Source organism: Bos taurus, chromosome 22 (genome assembly GCF_002263795.3).
Source record: "Bos taurus isolate L1 Dominette 01449 registration number 42190680 breed Hereford chromosome 22, ARS-UCD2.0, whole genome shotgun sequence".
NCBI classification, from domain to species: Eukaryota; Metazoa; Chordata; class Mammalia; order Artiodactyla; family Bovidae; genus Bos; species Bos taurus.
Genome location: NC_037349.1, coordinates 55,347,684 through 55,366,442, shown reverse-complemented (window position 1 = coordinate 55,366,442; position 18,759 = coordinate 55,347,684). Strand labels below are relative to the sequence as shown.

Below are 18,759 nucleotides of genomic sequence, written 5' to 3'. Positions count from 1 at the left end.
TAATTCTCGGTTTGGTTGCTTTTTTTTTTCCTTAAAAAACAAAAATGCCCTCCTACTTTTGGATGCAAAACCCACAAGTCTGGAGGGTAGACTGTGTAGTGAAAGAAGAGAAGCGACAGCTTGAGAGGCGCCATTCGACCCCTGCAAACTCACCATCAACGTCCGGGCTACGTTACAACCCAAGGTGCCGGCTCCAAGCAGCAGACACTTGGCAGACACAACCTTGTCTAAGTCCAGAGTAGGGACCAATCTCCAACACATCAGCTTGAGGTTGAGATCGACCGATGACTCAGCTAACCTAGAAAGGGAGAGAATCATTTATTTATGTAGCCAGTCACCCGCTTATGCCCCCAATCTTGTCCTTTTTTAGAAAGAAAGTAGCTTGTATGAGAAGATAAGAAACAAGTAACAGAGGGAATCAGGATCAAAGGAAAAGCAACACGAGGCTGGAGGGTAGGCGAGGACAGCGGTTACTACAGAGTGCTGCGTGCCGCCATAATCCTCGGCAACTGTACCGTGACAGGCCCCCATTTGATCCTGAGCTCCCAGGGGCCCAGATGAAATGGAAAGCCTGACTGGTTACGGGGGTTATTACGTCCAGGACTAAAACAACACCAGCCGCTTAAGAGGAAACCTCTTCCTAACACTGGATACAGAGAAATTTCTGTCCCCTCAGTAGAGGGAGTACTTACATCATCCCTTCAGTACAAAACTGGTTTCTGTGAAGTATTTCTTACCATGGCCTTCCCTGTAGGCTAATGGGACACAAGTCAAGGGAGACGAATAAAGGACAAAAAGGTGGAGGAGGTGCACAGGTCTGAGAGGGCGGGCTTGAAGCGAGAGCGACATTTAGGATGTCCAGAAAAACAGACGCTGTGTGCCCTTCAGATATCCATCACTCATATTCATTCTCACAGCCAAACTTAAATCAGGAGGTGGCCAAGAGCGAATGAACACACTGATATCTGCCTTCCTCCAGCCTCGCCTGAGCCGGGCAACGCGCTTGGCCTGACAGAACCAGGCGTGAGCCCTGGCGGGAACGGCTTCCAAGCTGTACCTTTTAGGGTCCATACACTCGCTGAGGTTCACCATCCTCGGTCCCATGCCTCCCTTCTGGTTCTTTTCCCATCCGACCGCCTTGGGACAATCTGGAGACAAATAAAACAGCGATTTCAGTGAAGGAGAGAAGAATAAAGAATGAATCCAAGGAGCAAGATGGCTCACGCCTCGATAAGCTTTGAGTCCACGTCTTTTTCAAGGAGGTGTGCAGGCCTGAATTTGCACCCACCTGCCTTGGCTGCCTCCTCATGTCCCTGGGCCACGAGGAGTCTTGTTTAGAGACCCCCAGACCCAAGCACAGTCTTCCTGCACAGGTGCTTCTGAAAGAGCCCTGGACTCTGCCCTGAGTTGCCTCAACTTCTGCTGCTACTGGAGGCTGCTCAGAAAAACAAAAGGAAAGACGACCACACCTGGAGCGGGTCTCGGCCTGTGGAGGGGTCTTCATCTGAGGAAGCCCCGCCAGCGTGGCTGCAGCACACCTTCCCCCCCAGGTCAGCGTGCCCCTTGCGCTCCTCATCTTCACGCCACCCTCACGCCCTGCCTCCCTGTCCACCTCAGCGTGCCTGCCTGTCTACAGATCTCAGTCCAGGGACTGCTCCTCTGCCAAGCTGTCCTCTCCATTAAGACTCCTCTTCCCTGGCTTCTCCCTTCTCTGCCAATCTCTTTTAACCTCTGCTATGGGGGCCTCTGCAATTCCAGTTCTAGCTGTTGTCACAACGCCTCCTCCATGCAAAGCCCTGAGCGGATGAAGCTCCTGTGGCAGTGGGCCTGGGAAGTGCTTCGTCCCCACCTGTGTCTCCACCTGCCCTGCCCCCGCCTGGAGTCCCTCCCAGGTAGTGGAGATGAAGCTCGGAGAGGCCTGCAGGAAAGGAGCCACACCATCTGACTTGGCTTTGAGCTTCCCAGTCTCAGCTGGCTCTCCGTAACTCCCTCACCCCGTAACACCGATTAAAACCCCACGGGACACATTCAGGGAACTGCTGCTCTATTCCACTGCTGCAAAATCCTCTCCAAAAAAAAAAAAAAAAATCTCGAGTGCTCTGCGGAATACCTCAATGGAATCCTGGTTTCCTTGGTGGAAACCTGGTCTTGTAACTCCTGCACCAGGGGGCCACCCACGCTTATATGCCCCGCACCTGGGGACCTCAGTCACTTTCCCTTCCTCACTGAATTCCCCAAATTCAGAAGACAGTCTCAGCTCCTTCACAGGGGATTCCTTCAGCCACCTACCCTTCCAGTACCACCTCCAGTATCTGCTTTAACTGACAGTCTCTGAAGAAACAGGAGCTCCTTGCTCTAAGGTTCAGAGGTATTTTAGGACGCAATTGGCAGGAATTTTCCATTTGTCACTAGTTGTACACTGGCTTTCTTTGGAAATTCTCCTATTTTTGTATTTCTATCAACGCCCTATTTTCCCTTCCTTGGGCCTATTAGCTTTTAACCTTTGTTTCCTAAAATAGTCTTGTTCAATATAACTATGGGGCCAAGGGGGGTTGATTTCCTTTACACAATTTTGTATTTCTGGGCTAGGATGACCAGTGGGAAACCAAGTAGCTTCAAAAGCTACCTGGCTGCAGGCATCTTTCACAGCAGGAAGCCAGAAAACAAATGCCCCTTCCTATTCTAGTTCAGGTGCTATGGGCTGGTCCTTTTTTACATCACAAAAAAATTAAAGCTGAAACAATAGATTTTAGATCTTAAAGAGAAGAAGAACTCCAGAATTACTTTTCTGGGGGAAAAAAAAAGTTCAAACTTGTTACTGATTCACATTTTGTTTGATTTCCTTATTGTTCTTACATTAAATTAAAAAATGCTTCTTTAATACATGGCACAGAAATTTGACAGGAACTTTAGAAACACAGTCTAGTATTATGATTAATAACTCCCATCTAAATTTGCTCCTATTACAGGTAAGAAAGCATAAAACAAAAACAAAATGTCATCGCAAATTAAAACCTCTCTGTACTCAAAATGTTACAGCCATTTTAATGAAATCAGATGTACTTTAAACTTATTGATGATTTTTAAAAAAATACTATGTGCTGTGCTCAGTCGCGTCTGACTCTTTGCAATCCCATAGACTGTAGCCTGCCAGGCTCTTCTGTCCATAGGATTCTTGAGGCAAGAATACTGGAGTGAGTTGCCATGCCCTCCTCCAGGGAATCTTCCCCACCCAGGGATCAAACCCAGGTCTCCTGCATTGCAGGTGGATTCTTTACCATCTGAGCCACCACGAAAGCCCCCTGCTTCCATCTAATCTACATCCATAAGACATACCCCAAACTGATGAGAAAAAAAAAATTTTTTAGGGGAAAATAAGGCTCTGTTCTCCCCTAGCTGGACAAAGAGGAGAGTTGGACAAAGATGCACATCAAGGACAGGAACTGAAAGGAGGGGCCTCCCACTCTGCCCCTCCCTCAGCCAGCTGCAGGAATACTCTGGGTCAGCAAAGGAGAGGGAGCCTGGCTGCACCAGGAGAGCAGAAGAAGCTACAGGATGTTCAAAACCATTTCTTGTGAGACTGTCACTGCAACTATGGGATATCTCAGAAATTTTAAAAGATACTACCATACTAATAGCTTCAGTTCACATTACAATACACAGTTTTATTTATTATGAAGTTTTATTTACAGCTAAGACAGAGAACATCAATCTGCATCAGGAACATTTGCCTTTCTTAAACTAAATCATCTACACTTGATATCAAGTATCAAGTATTGTGCTACAGAAAACCGCTTTCTCAAGTGAAGTGCGTGGCGTATCCTGGGTTTGCCAGCTTCACCAAGCATCCGTGATATCACGGGGATCAGAGAGTAATTCAGTGACTTTATCTTAAAAATGGAGAGAAAAGTGCCTCTCCCCAAAGGTGGTAGGCAGGAGAGGGTGCTAAACCAAATGCAAACATCCAAAAACAACGCACCAGAAACGACCCTGATGCTGGGAAGGAGGAGAAGGGGGCGACAGAGGATGAGATGGCTGGATGGCAACACCGACTAGACAGACATCAGTCTGAGCAAGCTCTGGGTGTTGGTGAAGGACAGGGAAGCGTGGCATGCTTCAGCCATGGGGTCGCAGAGAGTCAGGCATGACTGAGTGGCTAAACAGCAACAAGACAAGACAGCGGACAGACAAAAGATATCTTAAGGCTCCAAACTCGCAAGTGAACAGCTTCCTCTTTTGCCTGACCAAGCAGAGATCTTAAAACTCCTCATCCCCAAAACACACACTCACAGCAAGGCACATGATTCATGGACTGAAGAAAGCAAGGTGCCTTGGGACAGTGCAGATGCTGCAATACAGGAGCAAAGTAAACCATGTCAGTGTATAAAAGTACTTTGAAGAGCTTGCTGTACAAAGAAGCTGAAGGGGTCATCTTGGAAAGAGTTCTGGACTTTGGGTAAGATGGGAAATTACCAATTAGCATTTATGAAGGAATTACAGTATGCCCTCACAGCGACCACAGCAGTCAGATCCCTCATAAGGGGTGTTCCACGAGATGGCTTCACTTCCTTTACTTCTACTCAAATTGGAGTCTGTTATTCTGTCTTTGTGATGTGTACCTCAAGACAGACATAGACATAAAAGCAAGACCATCTATACATAAACACACTTCCCCCTCCCCCTCCCCCTCCCCTTCCCCCTCCCTTATATATATATATAAAACGTATCTGTGAGCCTGCATTTCCTAACTTATGAGGTGGGGATAAGATGAAGAACATTAAATGTGGAAGGAGAAATGGCACTTTTGCTGACTAGTTTATTGGGAATAAGATCACACACAATATTTTGTAACAAATAAAAATGTTAGTGCATTAATACTTCATTCTTCCTGTAAGAAGGGCAAGGAATAAAGATTCTTTTGTTAACCAAAAACAAAAAAGTAAGGAAAAAAAAATCCTCAGGGCTGAAAAAACTGCCTTGAGGGAATTTCCTGGGGAGAATCTCTGCCCTCCGTGCCAGGGACACATCCGCAGTGACACAGAGGCAGGAGCTGCAGCTCACCTCCACTGCCACTGTACAGGGAGGAAAGAACAGCAAGGCGGATCGGTTTCTGGGCTCCAAAATCACTGCCGACGGTGACTGCAGCCATGAAATTAAAAGACGCTTGCTCCTTGGAAGGAAAGTTATGACCAACCTAGACAGAATATCAAAGAGCAGAGACATTACTTTGCCAACAAAGGTCTGTCTAGTCAAGGCTATGGTTTTTCCAGTAGTCATGTATGGATGTGAGAGTTGGACAATAAAGAAAGCTGAGTGCCAAAGAACTGATGCTGAACTGTGGTGTTGGAGAAGACTCTTGACAGTCCCTTGGACTGCAAGGAGATCCAATCAGTCCATTCTAAAGGAGATCAGTCCTGAATATTCATTGGAAGGACTGATGCTGAAGCTGAAGCTCCAATACTTTGGCCACCTGATATGAAGAGCCGACTCATTTGAAAAGACCCTGATGATGGGAAAGATTGAAGGCAGGAAGAAAATGGGATGACAGAGGATGAGATGGTTGGATGGCATCACTGACTCAAAGGACATGAGTTTGAGCAAGCTCTGTGAGTTGGTGACAGACAGGGAAGCCTGGTGTGCTGCAGTCCATGGGGTCACAAAGAGGTGGATACAACTGAGCGACTGAACTGAACTGAATTGATTGGGTTTCTGATAAACGGTAATTATGTGCATTCTCCAAGGTGGCAAATTACCTGGGCTGAACGCCATCTCTGGAAGCTTCACTTCGAAGACGATGCTGTGGGTGACGTCTCTCACCCCCTGCAGGGTGCGGTCCCGGAAGCAGACCACTTCCACGGACTGGAAACTGCCACTCCTGGTGTCAGCCCCGGATGTTTATGTTTCAGTTTTTTCAAGGAAGGAAGAGAGAGAGCTCACGTAAGAGCTTCGGCAAACCCAGCTGGAGGATTCCAGTCACTGTAAGTACACCCCCAACACCCTTGGCGGAAACAGCTTTCACCTCAGAGATTCTGAGCACATCCACATAGGCTTCCTTTGTCCAAGTGTCTAAAGGCTGGGTGTGGAACGGGCTCTGATTTCTTTTTAGGTGAGTTTTACAGAATGATTTCATATTGCACAGAAATAATTCTGACAAATGAATCTTGAATGCAGGGGGAAAGAAGCTCATAAGACATTAAAAAGAAACTCCAAGACAAGCATGAGTTCCTCCGGTCCCCCTTCTCCCACAGGAGCGTACAGAGCGGCCGTGGTGAGGAAGCCCACGGCTACACGGACTCACCACCAGGATAAGCACGTGCAACCCTATCCTTCTGGGGAAGCTCTATGATCTAGCTATCTTCAGTGGACATCGTTATCTAAGTAAAGCACACACAAACGTAAATACCCAAATCCTAAATACACAGGAGCCTGTCTCATGCTTCCTCCCAGTCCTTAAACAGCCCCTTCAACAGTAACTCCTACTCTAACTTCTAAGTCCTACTCTAACTTCTAAGTAGGGACTTAAGTTTTAACTTAGAAGGTCCAGCCTTCTTCACTCAACACTATGCTTTTTATTTTTATTTATTTATTTATTTATTTTTTAACACTATGCTTTTTAAACTCATCCGTGTTGATAAGTGTACCAGTAATTCACTCAGGCTGACTACAACACTGCATTCCATGGCAGTGAATACACCCCACCATATTATCCATTTCGTTGTTCAAGGAGACCTGGGTTATTCCCAGTGTTTGGTTATAAAGAACAACGCTGCGATCGGCATTCCTGTATAGGTGTCTTGCTTGCATCTGAGGGTGCATTTCTGTGCTTTTGTACCTGAGAGGGAAACTGCTGAGCTATAGATATTTCTAACTTTGGGAGATACTTCCAAACAGGTACCCAGTGATGTCTGAGGGTTCCGATTCACCCACATCGTTGACAGCACTTGGTATTGTCATCTTTCTAAACTCAGTCTGGTAGGCATCTCATTATCTGGTGAGTGTGTGGTAGTATCTTTCATAACAGCATCTTATTGTCTTTATTAACGGGTACTGTCTTGTTATATTTTATTTCCTGGATGACTGACGATGTTGGGCATCTTTTCAAATGTGCACTACCCTCCATTTTATTCAGTTTAGGGTCGGGAAAAAGGGAGGATGGTAGCAATAAGAAAATCCTTCCTGAACACAACGCAGCTGAAGTGGGGTCTAGAGAAGTTCAGATTGGGGTTCCCCGAGCTGTGGGTCCTGCTCTACTCTACGCTGTCTTCAGCGCGATACAGTCGGAATCTGAAGGTCCGTAACAGACCTGCTTAGAAGCTCACCACCAATGGAAACTGGATCATGACAATTTACTGATTTGTTATCTGGTTTCTACACCAGCAATGACAAAAAAATCCATTTGGGAAAACAGAAATATAGACAGAGTCAGATACAAGGTCAAAAACATACAGTCAAAGACTGACAGAGACAGATAGGCAGATGGACACATACACACACACACACACACACACACACACACACACGTAAATACCATCTGTGGGCTGCTAGGACCAAAAGGTTCCTCAAAGGCCATCCGGGGTACTGTGCTAAGTTACAGGGATCGTACACGCCAATAGTTATCTGTGAACAAAAAAGACTTCGAGTGAGGCAGGGACCGTGTCAGATTCACAGCACAAGCACTGCTAATCCCTCCCCTCTCCTGTTTATTTGGTTGTGCAAAAGCATCAACTATTAGACACTTGGTGAAGGGCTGGAGGAAAGAGAAGAAAGCAGAAGACAGAATGTCCTTGTGGCCCGGGCTGTCCAATTCGTCCCTTCACCCTCTGTGAGGAATTAGATTCATTTAGAAGGAAGACTCGGAGAAGGCAATGGCACCCTACTCCAGTACTCTTGCCTGGAAAATCCCATGGACCAAGGAGCCTGGTGGGCTGCCGTCTATGGGGTCGCACAGAGTCAGACATGACTGAAGTGACTTTGCAGCAGTAGCAGAAGGAAGACTGAAAGGAAGACAGGGAGGGAGGGCAGCCAACTGTCAGGGCTCACAAAGAGAAGATCCTGTCTCAAAGAGAGATGGTCTGTGAAAATTGCTAATTTTCATGTAATGAGAAAAGTCAAAGAAGGGTCACTACCGCTGTACGTAAGCGCAGAGTCAGACCAAACTAAAAAGCCTGCTGCTGTCGATGCTGCTCACCTGCTTTTCCTCCCACTCCTCCTGCTTGCAGCTCCCCGGCCCTGATCTCCACATCTGGAAAGCTCTGCTTTTTAATGACGACTGCCCCAGTGGAGGCCGTCACCCTGCTTCTCTGCTTCCTGATCCCTCTGTACATCGCACAGGACAGCTTTCACTTTTTCTGTCTCCTTCCTCTCAAAAGACAATGAGGTCTTAATTTCTAAGTACTGTTCTCCAGTACAGTAGGAATCATACAGTACAGTAAAAGGAATCAGGGCTCTTTGGACACATGAGTAATCCTAGGGCTAGAGCAGGGAAAAAAAAAGGGCTTCCCTGATAGCTCAGTGGTACAGAAGCTGCCTGCAATGCAGGGGACAAAGGAGAAGCAAGTTCAGTCCTTGCATGGGAAAGGGATGGAGGAGGAAATGGCAACCCACGCCAGTGTTCTTGCCTGGGAAATCCCATGGACAGAGGAGCCTGGCGGGCTACAGTCCATGGGGTTACAAAGAGTTAGACACGACTGAGTGACTGAGCACACACAGCAGGGAAAACAGAAGACGAGCCTGGAGCACACAGTACACCAGACAGAAAGTGCTGAATGAACAGAAGGCCAAGGGCATGGCAAGGGGCACCAGAGACACCTGCAAAGAGCTCTCAGTGGCCAAGGCTGGCACAAGGCGAGCAAGGAAATGAAGAACGTAGTACGAGATCATAACCCAAACCAAAATGAACACCTATGAGTCCATAATGACATACACGATGAGACGAACATTTGAAGGTGAAGGCACAAGTCTTCCTTACAGAAGATTTCCAAGCAATATATGTAGATACAGACCCTCCAGGGACAGACCTTAATCCCTCTCCACCTTGAGTGTGGGCTCAACTTAGTGACTCGTTCCCAAAGAAAAAATAGTAGGGATAATTTTGAATATTAGAAAAACAAGGGAATTCCAGAAAAACATCTATTTCTGCTTCATTGACTATGCCAAAGCCTTTGACTTTGTGGATCACAACAAACTGGAAAATTCTTAAAGAGCTAGGAATACCAGACCACCTTACTTGTCTCCTGAGAAATCTGTATGCAGGTCAAAAGGCAACAGTTAGAACTGGGCATGGAACAACAGACTGGTTCCAAACTGGGGAAGGAGTACGTCAAGGCTGCATACTGTCACCCTGCTTATTTAATTTATGAGCAGAGTACATCACAAGAATGAACCAGCGGAATGAATCACAAGCTGTAATCAAGATTGCCAGGAGAAATATCAACAACCTCAGATATGCATATGATACCACTCTAATGGCAGAAAGTGAAGAGGAACTAAAAAGAGCCTTTTGATGAAGGTGAAAGAGGAGAGTGAAAAAGCTGGGTTAAAACTCAACATTCAAAAACAAGATCATGGCATCTGGCCCCATCACTTCATGGCAAATAGATGGGGAAACAGTGGAAACAGTGGCAGATTTTATTTTCTTGGGCTCCAAAATCACTGCAGATGGTGACTGCAGCCATGAAATTAAAAGACGCTTGCTCCTTGGAAGAAAAGCTATGACAAACCTAGACAGTATATTACAAAGCTGAGACATCACTTTGCCAACAAAGATCCGTATAGCCAAAGCTATGGTTTTCCCAGTAGTCATGTATGGTTGTAAGAGTTGGACCATAAAGAAGGCTGAGCACTGAAGAATTGATGCTTTCGAACTGTGGCGCTAGAGAAGATTCTTGACAGACCCCTGGACAACAAGGAGATCAAACGAGTCAATCCTAAAGAAAATCAACCCTGAATATTCATTGGAAAGACTGATGCTGAAGCTTCAATACTTTGGCCACTTGATGCAAAGAGCCAAATCATTGGAAAAGACCCTGATCCTGGGAAAGACTGAGGGCGGGAGGAGAAGGGGACAACAGAGGATGAGATGGCTAGATGGCATCACTGACTCGATGGACATGGCTTTGGGTGGACTCCGGGAGATGGTGATGGACAGGGACGCCTGGTGTGCTGCAGTTCATGGGGTTGCAGAGTCGGACACGACGGAGCGACTAAACTGAACTGAATCATAAGTAAACAACAGACAAGCCCAAACTAAGAGGCATTTGACCAAAATAACTGAACTCTTCAAAACTGTCAAGGTCACTAAAAACAACAGAAGTCTGAGGAACTGTTAGAGACCAGAGGAGAAGGAGACATGACATGACAACAGAATGCAGTCTCCCGGATGGGATCCCTGCATGCAGGAGGGTGCTAACGGAAAAACTGGTGACATGTGAACAAACTCCAGAGTGGAGTAAATGGTTATGTATTAATGTTGGTTTCTCACTTCTGACAAATGTACTGCAATACTGTAAGGTGACAACACTAGAGAAAACTAAAACGGGTGAGGGTAGCCTCTGCACCATACTTCCGCTTTTCTATAAATCTAAAATTATTCTAAGATAAAGGCCATTAGAAAAAAAGAAGAGAGCGAGCATCTGCAGAGCAGGGAGTAGCCTCAAGGTCTCCATGATGAGTTCACAGATACACAGCATATACCAAATGAAGGCAGATGAATGGTGAAAAGATGGAAACAAGAAAGGGAGCAGGAAGAGGGAGAAGGGGTGGTGAAAGGGTGGGTTAAAGGAGGAGGGAAGGAAGGTGGCTGGCAGAAAACCATGAACTTATTAGCACCAGTTCAGTTCAGTTCAGTAGCTCAGTCGTGTCCGACTCTTTGCGACCCCATGAATCGCAGCACGCCAGGCGTCCCTGTCCATCACCATCTCCCGGAGTTCACTCAAACTCACGTCCATCGAGTCAGTGATGCCATCCAGCCATCTCATCTTCTGTCATCCCTTTCTCCTCCTGCCCCCAATCCCTCCCAGCATCAGAGTCTTTTCCAATGAGTCAACTCTTGACATGAGGTGGCCAAAGTACTGGAGTTTCAGCTTTAGCATCATTCCTTCCAAAGAAATCCCAGGGCTGATCTCCTTCAGAATGGACTGGTTGGATCTCCTTGCAATCCAAGGGACTCTCAAGAGTATTCTCCAACACCACAGTTCAAAAGCATCAATTCTTCAGTGCTCAGCTTTCTTCACAATCCAACTCTCACATCCATACCTGACCACAGGAAAAACCATAGCCTTGACTAGATGGACCTTTGTTGGCAAAGTAATGTCTCTGCTTTTGAATATGCTATCTAGGTTGGTCATAACTTTCCTTCCAAGGAGTAAGCGTCTTTTAATTTCATGACTTCAATCACCATCTGCAGTGATTTTGGAGCCCAGAAAAATAAAGTCTGTCACTGTTTCTACTGTTTCCCCATCTATTTCCCATGAAGTGATGGGACCAGATGCCATGATCTTAGTTTTCTGAATGTTGGGTTTTAAGCCAACTTTTTCACTCTCCTCTTTCACTTTCATCAAGAGGCTTTTGAGTTCCTCTTCACTTTCTGCCATAAGGGTGGTGTCATCTGTATATCTCAGAGAAGGCAATGGCACCCCACTCCAGTACTCTTGCCTGGAAAATCCCATGGATGGAGGAGCCTGGTGGGCTGCAGTCCATGGGGTCTTGAAGAGTCGGGGACATGACTGAGCAACTTCACTTTCACTTTTCACTTTCATGCACTGGAGAAGGAAACGGCAACCCACTCCAGTGTTCTTGCCTGGAGAATCCCAGGGACGGGGGAGCCTGGTGGGCTGCCATCTATGGGGTCGCACAGAATTGGACACGACTGAAGCGACTTAGCAGCAGCAGCAGCAGCAGCAGCAGCATCTGTATATCTGAGGTTATTGATGTTTCTCCCGGCAATCTTGATTCCAGCTTGTTCTTCCTCCAGCCCAGCGTTTCTCATGACGTACTCTGCATATAAGTTAAATAAGCAGGGTGACAATATACAGCCTTGATGTACTCCTTTTCCTATTTGGAACCAGTCTGTTGTTCCATGTCTAGTTCTAACTGTTGCTTCCTGACCTGCATATAGGTTTCTCAAGAGACAGCATCAACTGTATTCAATTTTCCACCCCTAGTACCAGGCTAGAGAACGTATGGAGGTGAGAGATGGATCATAAAGAAGGCTGAACGCCAAAGAATTGATGCTTTTGGACTGAGGTGTTGGAGAAGACTCTTAAAAGTCCCTTGGACTGCAAGCAGATCAAACCAGTCAATCCTAAATATTCATTACAAGGACTGATGCTGAAGCTCCAATACTTTGGCCATTGGAAAAGAGCCTGATGCTGGGAAAGACTGAAGGCGGGAGGAGAAGGGGACGACAGAGGATGAGATGGTTGGATGGCATCACCAACTCAATGGACATGACTTTGAGCAAGCTCCAGAAGATGATGATGGACAGGGAAGCCTGGTGTGCTGCAGTCCATGGGATCAAAAAAGAGTTGGGCATGACTTAGGAAATGAACAACAAGTACCTGACTAGTTCCTCCTTGATGCCGCCACTCTTTCCTTTCTCAACATCCTAGGCTCTCCACTTAGTGACGTTTTAACCCTGGGATTTTCCTGGGTGAGACGGTGAGGGCATGGTCTGAGAGACTGTTTCCTGTGAAAAGCATGAGCAGTCCAAGAAGGAGGCCCCCACCTCACGCGCTCTCTGATTGGAGACGCTACCTTCCTGGAGTTTTCCTGGTCCGGCTGGCCATCACCACCATGGGGGGGCAACTCTTTATTCTGTTCCCCCATATAGACTGTGATAGACGGCATCTGTCAGGCTGACTACATTTAATAAGTCATCCTTGCTTCAACTTCACACTTTAAAAAATTTACCAAAGGCATTAATCACTCTTTCATCCAGCAAGCAAGTGGGGAGAAGGGAGAAGATGGCATTCAACGGCTGTAACATTTGAAACACCTTAGAGAAGAGAATGGCCTGATGGTGGGGGAAAAAAAAACTACAGGCTACAGCCCAGTGGGTATGGTTCTAATCCTGCCGTTAATTGATTTTAAGACCTTGGGGAAGGTCTTCCCTCGCCTGTAAAATGAAATAGTAAAATCATTTCATCTCAAAGGAGTCCTTCTGGCTCCAGAATTTTAGAGCTTTATAGGCCATTACAGAGAAAAAAAAAAAAAACATATAGGTTACAAAAATACATAGACTATATTAAGGTTCATTTTTACCTGGTGTCTAAAGGCTCTTCAATTTTTATTTGGGAAGAACCCAGACATATCAATCCAGAATATGCCATTCATACAGAGATGCGGCATTTCAATTTTCAAATACAACTCCATCAACCTGGGCTGTTATCAAAGGTTCTGAGTTACTCTCACCTGATCTTCAGCAATTCCCGATACCTCTGTGCCTAAGTTTCTCATCTACAGGGTCACTCTCACCTGCACTTGGCACAGAGACTGAGAACAAGAGAAGCACGCAACCAGCGAGAACCATAACAACAAAAATCCCATTGCAGTAAATACATCGGCCTCTTCGTTCAGTTCAGTCTACCACCGATAGTCATCTACCTTCAGCTTCAAAGTTACCATTTCTTAGCTGGCGGAGAAAAAGGAGGATAAGTTCTAGTTTATCAAATATTCTCTGGGTCCAGGTTTCATCATCTGAAAGTGTAGAGCTGAGACTAAATGATATTTAAATTATATAAATTAGAATGTGACATCAGATAGTACAAATGGATGCTTAATTTCAAAAAATGAGCATATTTCTGACACTAAATACAAAGGCAACCAGGCAGGAAGGTAGTAAGAAAAAAAAAATCCTTTTAGATAGGACCAGGAATAAGTTTCTTAGAGCAACCTGACCTAAAAATGAGCTATAGAGAAGGAATGAACCACTAAAGAGAAATTTACCACTTATTTATAAAGGGAGGTTAGCTCAAATCTGTTTTAAAGGAACTCTTCTACCCACAGGAGGCATGCATAAGTACGAAGAGCAAGCGTCCGAGAGGAAGATGACAGAATCCATTTGACATCAGGCTGAACACAATGAAATAGTCCTCTGATGATTCAAAAGTGACCCCAAAATCTTTCAGTGCTTTAGGAATCAAACCTACAAGCTTAATCACTGTAGGATTCAGTCCAAATGAGGCTCAGCAAGCCAGTTTAACTATTTGGGTAAACAGACTTCATAAATGGCAGTCAGAAATAACCATTGGCTAGGAGATCTGGATTCTAGAACTGGCTTTGCCACAGATTCATTGTGTGAACATGGACAAATCACTTCCTTTTACAAGAGAACTCAGCAGAAAGAAACAAAATGTAATTGCAAAAAAAAAAAATCTATTTAGAAGGTTTATGAAATAAATGCTCCTTTCTCCTTGGCTGAGAGCATATAATTCATTGAAGTTGTTCAGTGATGAGCTGGCTACCATCCACCCAGCAATTTGCTGAAAAAGTACAACGTGAGAAGAGAAAGAGGGCAAAATTGCCAACTTGAGCGTCTGGAGAAATTTCCACACTGCCATAAAACATGCTTAACTGACAAATGACTATTACCCACACGCTCGATGTAACAGGAAATGCACAAAGGGGATTATGTGTTTTAAAAGTATAGGAAAAAAGTTCCGAGATATCATGCGTGGCGATGTCAGCGATGGAGACCAAGATGTGGATACCGCTGAATGAAGAAACAGCCCCTAACCAACAGCAGACCAATTACTGCTCCTTTGCTAGTGCTCTTGTCCTAAGATTTCACAACCTGAAAACTGAAGGCTGACGCTGTCAAAATGACAAAACGTTTCCCAAACATTCAATCTCAAATAGCTGTTCTGGAGAAAAAACGAGACTCAGTCAAGCAAGCTTTCCCTGACGATGGGCAGTGGGGCAGCATCCGGGGCTGCATCAGCATGAACCCCGGAACAGCTGCAGCATCACCACCACCGGAACCCACACTGGAGGGCAAAAAGAGCTTAGACAAAGTCCATTTTCAGCCAGCCCAATGCATGTAATACTCAGTGCTGCTCAGCGAGCACTGCTAGCTTGAGGGAGATCGGCGGTGCGGGCAGGAGTCACCAGAAGCAGCAGTACGGGAGCTAGCCCCACAGGCGGGGAAGCCAACGGGTACTGGCCCTTCCTGGCTCCGCAGCGCATGACTTCCACACACTGGAAACCCAAGAGTTGGCGGGGGGCACGGTGGGAGAGCTGAGGCCACAGAAATAAGCAGACACCACGAAAGCACAGCACCCTCACCCCGAGAGCCTGCCGTCAGACATCGGCCAGCACACGACTGAGGATAAACCTTAACATGCCCAGCCTCTTAACCTTGTAATTCCACATCTAGAAATCTTTCCTAAGGAAACAAACAATTCAAAGTACAAAGAGGAGGGCAGGGAGGGTGGGATTTCATGCATAAAGAAGCTCCTAATAGTGAAGAATTATGAGAGACCTAAATGTCCGAAACTTGAGAAATTCATGATGATACGTATTTATTAAAAAGGATGTTGATGCAGAGTTTAGTATTATGCTAAAATAAAACAGAAGGTAGTATAATGAGTCATTAAAATCTGCACAGGAGACTAAAAGATTTTCAGTAAATGGAGTGCTATGAAAACCCACTGTGGGCAGAATAAACCATTTTACGGAAGTTGGGGGTGGGGGAAGTTTTCTTCAAAGAATCATGAGTAAGTTTCACTCTGAAGAAACTGGGAAGAGAAGAAGTACAGGGGTGGGGAGAGGATGAGACAGAAGAAGAGAAAGGAGACAGGAGTTCCAGGCATCAGCCCTGCAGGGGGAGGGCAGTCAGCACCTCCGAGGGGAGCACCAAGGGAGCGGGGGTCAGATCCGCACAGGGCCCGGGCCACATGGGGGCCTCTGCATACAACACGGGGACCAGGGACAGATCCGCACAGGCCCGGGGCACGGGGGGTCCTCTGCATACCACATGGGGGACCCAGGGACAGATTCGCACAGGGTTCAGACCATATGGGGTCCTCTGCATACCACATGGGGGAGCAGGGACAGATCTGCACGGGCCCGGGACACGTGGGGTCCTCTGCATACCACACGGGGGAGCAGGGACAGATCTGCACAGGGCCTGGGACACTTGGGGTCCTCTGTATACCACACGGGGACCGGGGACTTATCTGCACAGGGCCCAGGCCACGTGGGGTCCTCTGTACACCACATGGGGCACACGAGACAGATCCGCACAGAGCCCGGGGCACGTGGGGGCCTCTGTACACCACACGGGAGAGCAGGGACAGATCTGCACAGGGCTCGGGCCACATGGGGTCCTCTGTATACCACACGGGGACCGGGGACTTATCTGCACAGGGCCCAGGCCACGTGGGGTCCTCTCTACACCACATGGGGCACACGAAACAGATCCACACAGGGCCCGGGGCACGTGGGGGCCTCTGTACACCACATGGGGGACCCGGGAACAGATCCGCACACGGCCAAGGGCACATGGGGTTCTGCACGCCACACAGGGGACTTGGGTTCTTAGAGCACAGGAGAGACAGCATTCCTCTGCTTCATTTGGAGAATGACATGATCAGATCTGCTTTTCAGGGGACTTCCTGGGATGATACGGGGACGGACTGGATGGAGGCCTGAGCAGGCACACAGAGCCCACTGGGAAGCTACTGTGGGAAAGCAGATGAAAGACCATGACGCTCAGGCTGGCCAGGTGGCAGAAGAAACGCAGAGGTGGCAGAAAGAGAGAAGTTTAGGAGGTGAGGTCACGGATATGGTGCTGGTAGAGGATCGAGAGGCAGCCAGCTGGCTGCCCAGATTCACAGCTCTCGTGACCGGATGGATGACAGTGTCGCTACAAGATGGCGATGCCCAGGAGGGTACCAGCCTTGGGGTGAAGACCCTGAGATCAACTCAGACATACTGAATTTGAGGTGCTGGAGTAGGCAGGCAGGGGGTTGGCTAACGCAGGCCAGGGTCCAGAGGCAAGTTCGGGCTGGAAACGGCGGTCAGTAGGGTTGTGGGCACCAGGTTTCCCAGAAGAGAAAGCAGACTCAAAGGAGAGAAACCTGCGGCAATTCCAATGGCTCTCCAGCTTCTGTGTGAAGACACCACGACAGGGCTCACAGAGGAGCAGGGGCTTCTTGAGGGTCAAAGTCCCTGCTAAGAGGAGGAGGCAGGAAATAGAGCAAAACAGGAAGCTGGAGCACAAAAGCGAAGAATTCATGTTGAAAAGAATGCCTATTTCTCGAAGAATAGGATAAAAAATTTCAAGGAAAGTTCATGACTCAAGGAACATGAAAGAGAAAGTGGAATTATGTGAAAGCAAGTGAACAGGGTTCACACCATGAGGCAGGAACGGTCTCGAGTGAAGTGAGAGCTAGGTTTCACAGACATCACGTCTCCAGAAAGAAAGAAAGAGTTGCTCAGTCGTGTCCGACTCTTTGTGACCCCATGGACAGTCCACAGAATTCTCCAGGCGAGAGTCCTGGAGTGGATAGGCTTTCCCTTCTCCAGGGGATCTTCCCATCCCAGGGATCGAACCCAGGTCTTCCGCATTGAATTCTGTACCAGCTGAGCCACCAGGGAAGCGCTCACGCCTTCAGGGCTCTGCTCCAGCCCTGCTTTCCTGGGAAGTCTCCGTGCTCACCAGCCTTGTGCTTGTCCACGAGGACCAGCAGCTCTCTCCTCTCTAAATTCACACACACACCGTGTGCCCATCAAGTGTCTGGCATCACGCTACAAGTGCAGCATGTGCTGTGGGGTGTAACACGGTCCTGGTGTGACCACTGCTCCGGGGCTGATCAGGGATCCCAGTTGAGACGACCTGTGACACACCAGCAATGGCATGGAAGCCCCGTCAGTGCCCGGAGAGGGGTCGCTACCAGCACACAGAAGAGGGGTGTCGAACAGCACTGGGACCGCGCCAGCGCTTCCAGGGTGTGGACTAGGAAGGGAGGGGGTGAGGCACTGGCCAGCGGCAGGAGGAACACCAGCCGGCGTGACCAAAGGCGGGAGATGGGGAGAAGACGAGGGCAGCAGGGGCATCTGGAGGGCACAGCTTGGGGAGCTTTCGAAGGTGAGGTGGGAGGGATGGGCAGTCGCCAAGTCTGAGGAGGCCCTGAACGCTGAGCCTTTCTAACTCTGTCTTGAAGACCACAGGAACCACAGGGGGTTTTCAGGTAGCAGAGGGACACGATCCAATTGCTGTGTGAGAACATGCATCTGGGCGGCACGGCGGGGGGTGGATGGGACACCCAGGACTACAGAAGGGAGGTCGGCCGTGAGGCCACGGAGCTCCTGAGAGTCCACAGTCTGTGTAGCCTCTGGCAATCCTTCCTAGAACAAGACTGGACACAGAGGCACAGATAAACCGCCAAGTATCGTCCGTGTCATCTCACTGGCCCGTCTTTCTGTGACTTGAATTTCTAGCTAACTTTCCACAAGTTGATGTCTCATCGCTCCTATAAGGACTCGGGTTCCACAAGAACAGGTGCAATCATATTTCACAATTTCTGGCTCACAGGAGGTGCTCATGATATGCGCTGAGCCATGCCAGGCTTTCCTGAGATACAGCCTTAACCCAGTGAAGGATGCCGCGTCCGAATCGGGCGGTGGTTGGCCTCTGGGTCAGGGGCCTCGCCAACTCACCCAAATCACTTCACAGGAGACGCCAGAGAACGTTCAGGCTTTAAAAACTGGCTGCTGCTGAGGAGGAAAGGAGTTGGACACACGCTGCCCACCTGCTGC

The 18,759-nt window shown here is 47.7% G+C and overlaps 1 protein-coding gene across 22 annotated transcripts in view; it reads right to left on the bottom strand.

The window, feature by feature from the left end:
• The window catches only part of ATG7 (autophagy related 7), a 274,102-nt gene that overhangs the window by 212,146 nt on the left and 43,197 nt on the right, over nt 1–18,759 (bottom strand). For 21 of the 22 annotated variants that reach the window (XR_009492304.1, XR_814634.4, NM_001142967.1 and 18 more), the window contains 4 exon segments: nt 7,529–7,617; nt 5,754–5,875; nt 1,058–1,148; nt 154–298 (listed from right to left, as the gene is read on the bottom strand). Coding sequence is in view for 20 of the 22 variants with exons in the window: in NM_001142967.1 (NP_001136439.1) it covers nt 154–298; nt 1,058–1,148; nt 5,754–5,875; nt 7,529–7,617 (447 nt within the window). In the remaining 2 variants the exon portion in view is untranslated. 22 annotated transcript variants of the gene reach the window in all.